Source organism: Phoca vitulina, unplaced genomic scaffold (assembly GCF_004348235.1).
Source record: "Phoca vitulina isolate PV1807 unplaced genomic scaffold, GSC_HSeal_1.0 scaffold81, whole genome shotgun sequence".
Lineage (NCBI taxonomy): Eukaryota > Metazoa > Chordata > Mammalia > Carnivora > Phocidae > Phoca > Phoca vitulina.
This window is the reverse complement of record NW_022589784.1, coordinates 2,484,292-2,495,503: the sequence shown is the minus strand read 5'-3', so window position 1 is coordinate 2,495,503 and position 11,212 is coordinate 2,484,292. Positions and strand designations below refer to the sequence as shown.

General features: G+C 61.9%; 1 protein-coding gene across 4 annotated transcripts in view; it reads right to left on the bottom strand.

The window, feature by feature from the left end:
- Positions 1–1,312: 1,312 nt before the first annotated feature.
- NFIC (nuclear factor I C) overlaps positions 1,313–11,212 on the bottom strand; it is a 67,713-nt gene continuing 57,813 nt past the window's right edge. For 3 of the 4 annotated variants that reach the window (XM_032394616.1, XM_032394615.1, XM_032394617.1), the window contains 2 exons: positions 10,278–10,363; positions 1,313–6,232 (listed from right to left, as the gene is read on the bottom strand). In XM_032394616.1, coding sequence (XP_032250507.1) covers positions 6,215–6,232; positions 10,278–10,363 — 104 coding nt within the window. In that variant the 3' untranslated portion in view covers positions 1,313–6,214. The remainder of the gene's footprint in view (positions 6,233–10,277; positions 10,364–11,212) is intronic. The other variant, XM_032394619.1, reaches the window with a different exon arrangement.

Below are 11,212 nucleotides of genomic sequence, written 5' to 3'. Positions count from 1 at the left end.
CCCCGGGCACTGTGGAGGGCCCCTGGGGGCCACTGGATGGACACAAAGGTCTCAGCCCCTTCCCTTCACTCTGGCACCCAACAACCCACACAGCACAGAAAGGAGGACCCAGGACAGTCAGTGAGAGTCGAAGCATAGCTTGTTTAATTTTTATACATTTTTTCTTCCTTCTTTTGTCTTTTTTTTTTTGCTTTTTATTGAATCTTTTATGGAACCCCCCTTGTTTCATTTTTTTTTCTTTTTTTTCTTTTTTTTTTTGCATAGGGAAACAAACAAACAAAATAGTAACAGCCAGAGTCACTTTCTGTAAATGGTACTTAGGTAGGCGCGTCTGCAAAAACCGAAATGACTGCGTAATATACAAGGTTATGACCAGAGTATGCTGTGAGGGGGGGCAGGCGGGCGAGCCGGGCAAGGGAGGAGTCCGGCTGGTCTGCCAGGCGTCCCCCCAGTCCCCGTCCCGGAGGGGAAGGGGGCGGCGGGCAGCAGACCCAGCCCGGACTTCTCCTGACCTGGGTCACGAGCATGGGGTGTGTGTGTGTGTGTGTGTGTGTGTGTGTGAGATCCGGTGTGTGGCAAGCAGGAAGCGAGAGACAGAGTAAACTATCCTGGTAATATCAGTAAAATACAAAATGGGGGGGGAACCTCAAAAAATATCTTGGAGGGAAAAGAATGAAAACGAAGAGCAACACCACCAAAAAGTTTTTCAAAGAGCGAAAGGAAGGAAAGAAAAGGAAAAAGAAAGGAAACTCAGTCAGGTGGGTCTCTGTCCTTCCTCCCTGCGCTATGCGCTCTGTCCCTCAGACTCTCTTGTCTTCCCCCATGTGGGGTCCTGGGGGTGGGAGGGCAGGAAGCTGGGGGCAGAGGCCAGGACCCCCGAATTTGAAGGGACTTTGGTTTTGGAGGCCTGGCTGGGACCCAAGATGGGAGGATGGGGTGTTGATGTATTTGGGGAGTAGATTTTGGGGGTTCCCACGGGAGGGGGCTGGGACAGCTCCCGTCCCCTTCCCGGGGGTCCCCTTCTAGCCAGGAGGTGTGAGTGGAGGGCTGTGGGGAGGGCAGTAGCTCGGGGGTGCGTGACTTCCTTCCTGTCCGGCCCTGACTCCTGTTGGATCCCACCTCCTCTTTCCTGAGGCCTGGGGGGGCCCCTGGGGAACAGGGGAGGAGAACCCCAAAGCCACACCAGCAGACATGTGAGGCACTGCTTGGGAAAGTCTTGTTTTGGTATCGCTGGCAACAAGTCCCACTGGTACGGCTTGGGGTCTGGCTCCCTGCCCCGCCTGGGGGGTGGGGGTGGGGGCCAGCGCGGGGGCGGGCGGACGGGGGAGGCCGGGTCAGTTCAGAGGTGGGACACTCTCACGCGTCCAGAGGGGCAGGAACGGGGAAAGTCGGGGGCGTGCGGAGGAAGCTGGCTGTGAGGATGGCTCTCCGGGCCCTCTCCACCAACACCCTCCGCGAAGAAAAGTAGAAACCGGGGTCTCAGGGAATCCAGGTCAAAACAAAAAGTAGCCACCGTATAACCTGTATTACGAGGAAAAACTCCAAAATTATATATATTTATACATACATGTGTGTGTGTGTATAGTACACCCTACACCGGAGGTCAAAGTACCGTGGGAGAAGCCAGAGTGGGGACAGGGTCCTCGGGCCGCAGCGCGCACGGGGCGGGAGCTGCTCCCAGCCCAGGCTCCCGCCTGCCCGGCTGCCGGCCCTGCGGACAGACAGAGGGTCCCGGAGCAGAGACGGGGACGTGTGGGGCTGAGGCTGGAATTGTCTGCTGCTTGGGGGGTGCAGACACCCCCCACGTCTCCTTCGGGGTTCCTCTTGGGTCTGATTGTCTAGCTCAGGGCGGGGGGCGGGGGTCTGGGTTCAGAACTCGGCAGCAGCCTGGGTGGCGGACCCAGGCCTGGGGGCCCCCTGACCCCCTTCTCCTCAGGCAGGGCCGGGTCTTCCCGCCCCTCCGCACCTCCTTTTCCACCCTGGTCAGGATCCCATGCTCTCGTCCCAGAGAGGCGTGAGGACAACTTGCATATATCTGGGAGGCCTCTCTGTTCTGTTCCACAGCACGGCTGGGCCCCAGGATCAGGTGGGGGGCCTCCCATGGGTGGTGGGGGGCAGCAGGCGTGGGAGGGGATGGGGTTTGAGAACATGTTAGTCTCACACATGTAAAAAACAACACAGCGCCCTGTGCGCCCTGCCCTGTGCCTGGAGCACCAACCCGAACTGCAGAGCTGGGGAAGGGGGGAAGCGGTCTGGGTCCCGGTGTTTCTGCCTTATTCTGCCTGTGGCCTTTCCTGGGGGGGTGGGGGGGGGACACACAGGCCCAGGACGGCACCACCTACTCAGCGGGGCACACAGCTAGGGGCAGGCTGCAGAGGGACAACGTGGTCCCCATGAAGCCCTTGGGGAGGGGTCCCGGGCGGGATGCTCCCCCCTTCCCCGGGTGTCTGCTCCCCAATTCTGGGGGGAAGAGAATAAAACCCAGAAATCTGCCGCATGAAACGTGACACGCAGGGCCTTGAGCTCTCGGACCAAAGGACAGTTCTTAGGGGCGGCCGCTGAGAGCGGGACCTGGCCCCCGGGACTTGCGGAGGCGTCTTTTTAAAAGAAGACATGGGATGAGTGTGTGATGGTGGATGGAAGCCAGGCTGCCCACGGGGCCCCTCCCTGCTCTGGGGGGCAACCATCTGCCCGCCGTGTCCCCACAGGAGATGCGTGGGGGGCAGGAGCTGGATGGACCCAGCCCTCGGACACCCCACTAACCGGCTGCTACTGTCTCAGCTTTGGTCGAGTAAAAAGCAAAGGAAATTGGAAGAAAAAAAAAAAACCAACAACAACAAAGAACGGAAAAAACAGAAAGGAAGCAAAAGATAAGAGGACGGACGTGAAATCAAGGACAAGACAACAGGTCGGGCAGCCACCAGACGGAGGCCCGTGCCCAGGGGCCAAACCCTGCGCCCGCGGGCCCCTGGCTGGGCCTGCGGTGGCTGAGCTAGGTCTATAGGGACAGACAGACAGATATTGCATATATTGGGTTTGGCTTCTGTTTTCTGTTTGTTTCATCCCAGATAACCGCCCCCCCCCAGTCACAGCTGGAAGACAGAAGTGGGTGCTGGGGGCAGGGAGGGGGCAGGAGGGGAGTGCCGCCCCAGGCTGGTCTCCAAGGAGGGGGGGGGGTGCCCGGCGAGTCCTTTGGCAAGAAGGAAGGGGGGGTCTGGGGAAAGGAGGGGAGCCTGGGGGGCGGCAATGTGACCCTGAGCCGGGGGGACGCCAGCCTGCAGGAAAGGTGGCATGGGGGAGTCTGGCTGGAGGCAGGATGGCCACCCCGTGGGGCCAGGGCTCACCCCTGAGGTCTGTCCGCTGCTGTGGGCGGGGGCCTCGGAAGGGACTCCTCTGGAGCCCAGGGGTGGGGCTGGGGATGGCAGAGCACCAGGGCGCACCCCCACTGCAGCAGAGCTGTGGACAGAGCTGGGGGTGGGGGGCAGACCATGGGCGACTGTTCTGTGGATTGCTTTTCTAAGCGTGGGATTTTCCTTTTTTTTTTTAATTCTTATTTTTTTTTTTACAAATAGAAATACATCCCTCTTCAATTTTTATTTTTTATTTCATGTCATTGTTTTGTCTTTTTGTTTTTTTTTTTAACTACACGAGCAGTGCATGCAGCTATCTGTGTGCGCTGATATTGTTTAAAGGTAATACTTATTTTCGGAAGGCAAGGCACATCATGTGGTAGAAAATTTCGTGCAAATTAGGAAACATGGAGTTTTTTTAAGGTTTTTTTTTTGTATCTTTTTTTTTTTTTTAAAGGGGGGGGGGTAGTGTCAGAGGGCTGGGGGAGGGCTGGGGGAGGGAGATAGAGCCAGGGATAATTTGCCATGCAGTATCAGCCACGGCGAGCTGACATCAGGAGCCAGGTCACAGGAATCCCCGACTAAGCACCATGCAAAGTTAGGTAGCTGGGGGCCGCCAGGTGCCCCTCCCCTACCCCGCCTACCCGCACCCTAAGGTTCCCGGCTGAGAAGCTTCCGGATACCCCAACTGCACGACCCATCCCCTCCTGCCCTCCCGGAGAGTGGCCCATGCTTTGGTCCCCAACAGCCACCCAGTGGAGGGGGCCCTGGGGACAGACGGACGGACCAAGGGTTCTTGAATGCCTCTGGACAATGGGAGGGGGGTTGGTGGGGAAGGGTCTTTCTCTTATGGTTGAGTTTGCCAAGCCCCTTGGGCTGGTTTGGGAGGAAAGTCCAGTTTCTGGGGAGGTGGGAGGAGGCTGGCCAGGCCTGGGGTACCGGGAGAGGGCCAGGAGGGCCAGGCTGGGAGCAGATGAGGCAGAGGCCCAGCCCAGGGCGATGGCTTTGGCCCAGGCCAGGGGGTGGGGGGGTCTTGGTGGGGAAGGTCTTCCCCAGGGCCAGGCATTGAGGAGGCCGGCTGGGACTCAGATGGATGGGATGGGAGGGGATCCCCCCTCCCAGGCCCCCCACCCAAGATGGCCATCCTGGGGTGGGGGTGGGGATGGGGCCAGGGAGCCGGGGTTGGGGGGCACCCGGTGTCCCCAGCTTAGTGTTTTTGGAGCGGCTCAACGGAAAACGTTTAGCAGATGGGAGGTCCCCCACATGGCCACAGGGGACCCCCCCAGGCGCTGACCCCACCCTCCCCCAGCCAGAACCCCCCAACCCCATCCAGGCTTGTACGGACTGCGGTTGCCCGGCCTTCTTTCCTTGTGGGGGCCCAGCTGTGATGCACCTGCCCGGCTGTGCCCCACTTCGGCGGGGGAAGATGAAAGTGCAAACCGTGGTCCCCCTTTGGGCTGGGAGGCAGCAGGGAGGGGGTGTCGCTCCAGGATGTAAGGCACTAGCAGAGGAGGCGCGGGAGGGCCTGCTGGCTTCCCCAGACCCCACCCCGTGCCCGAGCGCAGCAGGGCTTGAGGATGCCCAGCTCTGCCCCTTGGGCCAACTGGGGGGGGGGGGGTCCCATCTCTCCAGCTCTGAGGGGAGCACAGCAATGAGGGTCAGCGACTGGAGGTGGCCGGGCTGGGGGAGGGAATGGAAGGGGCCCGCGGCCACTTCCCATTCCAGCTGGACAAAGGGGGGCGGGTGGTGGGAATCAGGCACTTAAACCACTCGCTCTCACCTCCCACCTCCGTGGGCTAAGCGGGGGGGTCCTCCCCTCCCAGGGCTCGGGTGGATGGAGGCTCCGGACAGGGTGTCCCCTCCTGGGGAGCTCTGAGTCTCTCCACTCCCCCCAGCCCCTTCCTCGGAAAGTGCATTTCTTACAGTGTGTGCAACGTGGGTCCCTCCCCTGGGGGGTGTGGAGCAGGGCCAGCGGGGTGCGGGGTGGGGTGGCCTCCTATGCCGCGGGGTGGAGCTGGGGGTCAATTGCATAGAGACTTCTCCTCCCAAACAGGGCAGGCATGGGGCTGCAAGACCAAGTCCCGAGCAAGCCCGGCCGAGCGCGCACGCACACTGTGGGGCAGGCAGAGGTCCCACGGCAGCAGGACGCTCCTGACAAAGTTTCTGCCACGCATCCCAGTCCCCTGGCGACACCCAGGGTCTCCCCACAACCCTCTTCTGCCCTTGTCGCTTCCCTGCCCACCTGGGCCTCCACTGCCCGCCGCTGGGGTCCTTGCCGGCCCCCCTCTCCCCCCAGCGTCCCCACAGCGCCCGCCTCCCCACTCGGCAGACACGGTGGCGGAGGCCTGGCTGACATCCCGGCAGTGGGGACACGGGGAGAGGTGGCCTTGCCGGGTGTCCCGCCCCATGGGGCCTGGGCAGGGGCACCGGGCCGCGCTCACCTGGTCCTGGGCGGAGGCGGGGAGCGGGCGCCTGCCCTTGGAGCCCAGCAGCCGGAGATGAGTCCCTGCGGAGGGCGCCCTGCGCAGGCTGCGTGTGAGCGGCGGCGGGGCCTGGCCCTCCGGTCGGGCGCGGCGTCCCGAGAGTTCTCAGGGGCTGCGGTCTTTACCTTTTGTCTTCTCGGATGGGTGGGTTTATTTTTATGGTGTTTTTTTTCTGTTTGTCTTTTTTTTTTTGCCTTTTTTTTCTTTTTGCTTGTTTCCCTCCTGTGTATGTGTGTCTGTTCTGTCTTTTCGGCCAGGCTGGGAGTCGGCGGGGTGTTCTCGCTCGCTCTAACTTTCCACTGAAAACGTGGGCCGGGGGCCGACAGTGCGGCCCCCTGGGATTCCCGCGACGAAGGAGCAGGGCGTGGGAAGAAATCTTTCTTATCCCAGATACCAGGACTGGGTGCCCGACAGGGACACACGGAGAGAGGAGAGAGAGAGAGAGAGAGAAACGGGGGTCAGGCTCCACCATCGACCGCACTGGCCACCACCCGCACCCGCCTCCTCGGGGCCCCCGTCCCCCGGCCCCAGACGTGTCATAACCTGCTAGGGGACCCTGCACAAGGCTGCTGGATGAAACGCAGGGTGCCCGGGGACAAGTGACTTCTGGAAAAACCACAGGGAAACCCGTACGCCGTGCCACTTCTGGTATATACTTATGCTGAGACAATTTTTTCAAACTTATTTTTACCTCTTGTTTATCTGGACTTTAAATCTATCTGAGCATCCTGGAGCTTTTGTTTACAACCAGATCTCTGCTCCTCGGTGCTCTGAGTCTACAAAGACGGAGAGGATGTGGCTCCGCCCCGGGCTTCCCTCCACACGCGGAGTCGCTATGAAGTGCCACCTTGTCCAAGCACGGCGACTAGGGCTGTTTGCTTTCGTTTTTTAAACAAACGTTTTCCCATTTAAGGATCCTCCCCTGATTCCCCATGAAGGAGGGACTATGCCCCCCACCACCCTGTTTCAAAACGAAGAAAATATGGGCTCAGAGAAGTCAAGGAATTTGCCTAAGTCCACCAGCGCAGGGGGCCAGAGTGGAATTCCAACTCGGGCCTGCCTGGTTCCATCCCTTGCTTGGCCCCTGCCCAGGTCTGACCTCTAGCCTGTCCCTTGAGGGGTCACAAGCTCCACTTCCCATGGGGGGACTGGGGCTCAGGCTGAGGGACAGCTCCAGCCTGGGTCTCCGCAGGGAAGCCGCCGTACACGCCCTTTCCCTGGAGATGCGTCCAATCCACCTGCGTGGGGCCGGCCTGGGGACACCCCCTGACTGAGGCTGGAGCAGCGCTGTCCCTCACCCCTGCTGTAAATCAATTGTGCCCCTCCAACCAGGCTGCCCCGTGGGCCATCCCAATGAACTGGCGCCCTGGCTCCCAGCCCCCCACCTCCAGCCAAGTTCAAGTTCATCTTGGCCATTACCTCATGTCTGGTTTCTGTTGGCAACCAGACAGACTCTGGGCGTGACCCTCCCCCATGGTGGCCTCCCCTCGGCCCTTCCTCCTTCCTCCCTCCCAGGCCTCTGGCCCCAGCAACTTAACATCCTCCCCTTCGGCTGAGGGGGAGACTGCCGGGGGTGCCGGGGTGGGGGCGGGCGGTGAGGTCCCGGCTCTGGACTCCCCCTGGCCTGGCTGGAGCCATCAGTGTGCCTCTGGCATGTGGCTTAGCCCCTCTGGACCTTGACTTACTCATCTGCTGGATGGGTGTCATGTGTTTCTGGGCAGAAAGGATCCTGGTGTAAAATGCTCGGGCGGTGGGGGGAGTTCCATCACATCAGAGAGGGGGCAGAGGTGTATGGGCCCACGGAGCCCCACTCTGGGGACCAAAGTGATGGATGGCTCAGGACTGGGGGAGATCAGTTGACTTGACCAGGGGGGAGGGGCACTGCTGGGGGAGGGGATGCTGACGGGGGAGAGGATATTGGCTGGGGGAGGGGCACTGATGTGGCGGAGAGGAAGACAGAAGATGGAAGGGTGTGAGGAGGGGAAGAAGCTGCTGTCGGCTGGGGGGGGTGGAACTGGGGGGCCAGAGGAAAGCAAATCTCCCAGGAATAACGAAGGGGGAAGGCAGAAGTGCTGATCGGGTGAGACGCGAGAGGCCGCTAAGCTCTGAGCCCTTCGGATGGGGGCTCCAGGAGGGGGGGAGCAGCGAGGGGGCGCCTGACCCACTAGGGAACTGGGGCCCGCGGTCCCGCTGACACAGCGCTGCCAGGGGCTCCCCCAGAGCGGCCCTCCCTATTCACCCAGATTGGGGCCTCACCTCTCCCACAGCCCAGGCCCCCTTGGGAGCCTCTCACCAACCTGGCATCTCCCTTCCACGTCCCACGTCCCCCAGCAACACCAGCCCCAGAAAGCTCTTTCTCATCCCCAGATCTGGCTGTGCCCCTCCCCCCCCACTCAAAACCCTTCCATGGCTCCCCATGGCCCCCAGGACAAAGCCCACATTCCACTGTTTGTCCAGCATCTCCAGCCTCTGTCAGTGCCGAGCCCCCTGCCTGGGCACCCCTGCCCTGCTCCTCTGCTGGCCAGCCTTTGTACCAGCCCCAGCCCCTTCCTACCCAGGCAGGGGGCTGGGGGCCCCCTCCTCAAGGTTCCTCCACACCAGCTGGGGCCCACTGGAAGAGGGGGCCATGAGAAGCATGTAGAACCAGAGTATGCCCTGGCCTGCCTCGGTTTCCTTCCTCTTCCAGGACCTCTGCTGGGGAGAGGGACCCCCATGTAGAGGTTGATAATGCAGAGGTGAGGCAGGGGGCTGGGGGCCTGGAGAAGAGTTAAGCAGGCAAGGCCTCCTACTGGTCACTGCGTATTACCTTCGGTTTCTGAAGCAGTTAGGACATTCCCAGCCTCCCCCTGGGGTGGGATATGGGGTGGGGGCAGGAGAGGAAATGCAAGGCTGCAGAGCACTGGGGAGTGGGAGTGTCCATGCTGGGACTGACAGAGGGTGGCCACGGGGTACCCAAAACCCAAAGAAGGGAGTCCTGGAGTTTCCCCAGCTTGCTGGGGTACCCTGACCAAGCGATTCCTGTCTGGATCCCGGCTGGAGCTTTGCAAGGCAGAACGCTTAGTATTGGGGGTTTGCAAGGGTATGTGGGGCAGTCTCTGCCTTTGGGTGCCCTTTCTAGATAAAACTGGTCCCTGAAGGAACGCTCCCTGGGAGGTGTGTGAGGCCAGAAGACGAGAGGGAGGTTCAGAGTGGGTAAAGCAGAGCCAGGTGTGAGCCCTGGCCTCCTGGCCCCAGCACTCACTGCCGAGGCCCGGGCAGGGAGGGAGGGCAACGGCCTCCCCGTGGCCCCTGCAAGCCAACAGCAACCAGGTCTGCCCAGGAGGGTCCCCAGCTGATTCTGGTCTTAGCTGAGGACGAGGGGGACGCAGCCACCTCTCCAGCTCCTCCTCAATCCCTGCCCACGCCCTGCTGCAGGAAACCCTCCCCCAGCTACTGGAGGGACCACATGTGGCCCCGGGTCCCACAAATGCCCGTGCTCTGTGGCTCTGGCAATCTGGAGATGCTGGGGAGCCCCGGGCTGCTCTCTCTGCACATCTGGGCCCTGGAGGCCCTGCAGGGCCTGGCACTGCCCTCGGGCTGTTTGACATCCTATAACCCCCTCCCCAAGGCATACTGGGGAGCGGGGGCTCCAGGGTCCAGCCCCCACCTGCCAACACACTCCCAGCCAGCATGCGGCACAGACTCAGACCCCAACCCTGCTTGGGAAGCTGAGAGCCACGAGTCTTAGTTCTGGACCCATCGGGGCTCTGCCCTCCACTGCTGCTCAGCCTCAGGGCAACTCGCTCCTCCTCTCTGAGCCTCCTGGTCTGGTCCCCGGCCCTTCCCCCTCTCCCGGCCCTGGTGCACCCTCGGGCCCGCAGTTATGCCGACTCCGCCTCCGCGGCTCCCCTCTCCACATCTCGGACTGCAGCCTGGGGTGGGGGTGCACGGGCTCTGCTGGGAGGCCCCACCCCCGGCCATGGGCTGCCTCCGTTTCCCCAGCTGCCGCTGGAGTCCTAGAGTCCACGGCCACCCTCTGTCTCCCTTTTTCGTGCTCCCTCTGGCCAGCAGCATGGAAGGGGACAAAGGCTGGGGGTCGCAAGCTTGGGCTGACGTGCTGTGTGATCCTGGGCAAATCCCCTCGCCTCTGCGGGCCTCAGTCTTCCCATCTGTACAAATGGGCCTGGGGTGGTAACAGCCCCGGCCTCGCAGCAGCTCTGTCGTGAGTGTCTCCCGCTGGGAAGCGGCAAGCGGGGTCGGGGGCCGTACCCCGTCCCCGGGCACGGGCTCGAGGCCCTGGAAGGGTACGGGAAGCTGGCCCCCCTGCCACGCACAGTGGCCACCGTGCAGGGGTGCAGCTGGAGGGATGGCATGGGACCAGCAGGCCGGCCTCTCCCTGCGCACCCAGGCGGGGCCCGTTGCCCTGCCCCTCCCTGCCCCCCCCAGCCGGCCTCTCGGCCCCTACCTGTGCCTGATAAATGCCCGCTGGATCCCTCGGTCCTAATCCCACAAAGGAACGGTTTGCAGGGGACGTGCTGGGCGTAGAGTAGGCTGCGGGAGAGAGACCGAGAGCCCGTTAGCGAAGGGGGCCGTGCGGGAGCACCCAGAGAGGGTGGCCGCTGCCCAGGGTCACACAGCCGGGCCTTCGCACCCAGCACCCGGCGCCTCCAAGCTTGCTGCCCTCCCAGCCGATCCGGGCACCCCGGGAAGCCCACGGTGTCGGGCCCTGGGGTCACACAGGCAGGGCATCTGCTGCGACGGAAGGCACAGGATGGAAGATTCATCATCAGAAACCGCCCGTGAATTATTCAGGGTGCTTCGCTGCCTACTCCAGCCGCTCCCGTGGCCTGCATCCCGCGCGTGGCGCCATGAATTATGGAGGGCGCTTTATTTATTAATCTTCCTCTTGGAGACTGTGCAGGGAAGGCCGGGTGTTTGCAGACACACGCATGCACGCACACATTTATATTTATGTTTACATTTAGAGTTAGATTTTCAATCCCAATTACGTTTTGTTGGCAAGTATGTAATTCGCAGCCCAGGGCTGCCGGGGAGCTTGGGGGCCTCAGCCAGGCCGCGCCCGGGGTGGCGGGAGGGTCCCTGCGTCCCTGCGTGGGATCGGCCAGGCTGGGGTAAGTGGGGGGCGTGGGGGTCGGGGGCCCTGGCGGGAGGAGGGGGAGGCTGCACAGGCCATTAAAACCTGGTGCAGGAGGAGAGGGAACTCCCGGGCCCGTGGGCCAGCAGAGGACTCCATCTAGCAAACGAGAGGACTACTCCCATTTTACAGATGAGAGAGCGAGCGGAGCAGGGGTACCCTGCCCAGCGTATTTACTATCTACTCTCTACTCTGTGCCTGGCGTGGAGCTTAATGTTCTCCCTGATCTAGCTCCTCCCCTCGCT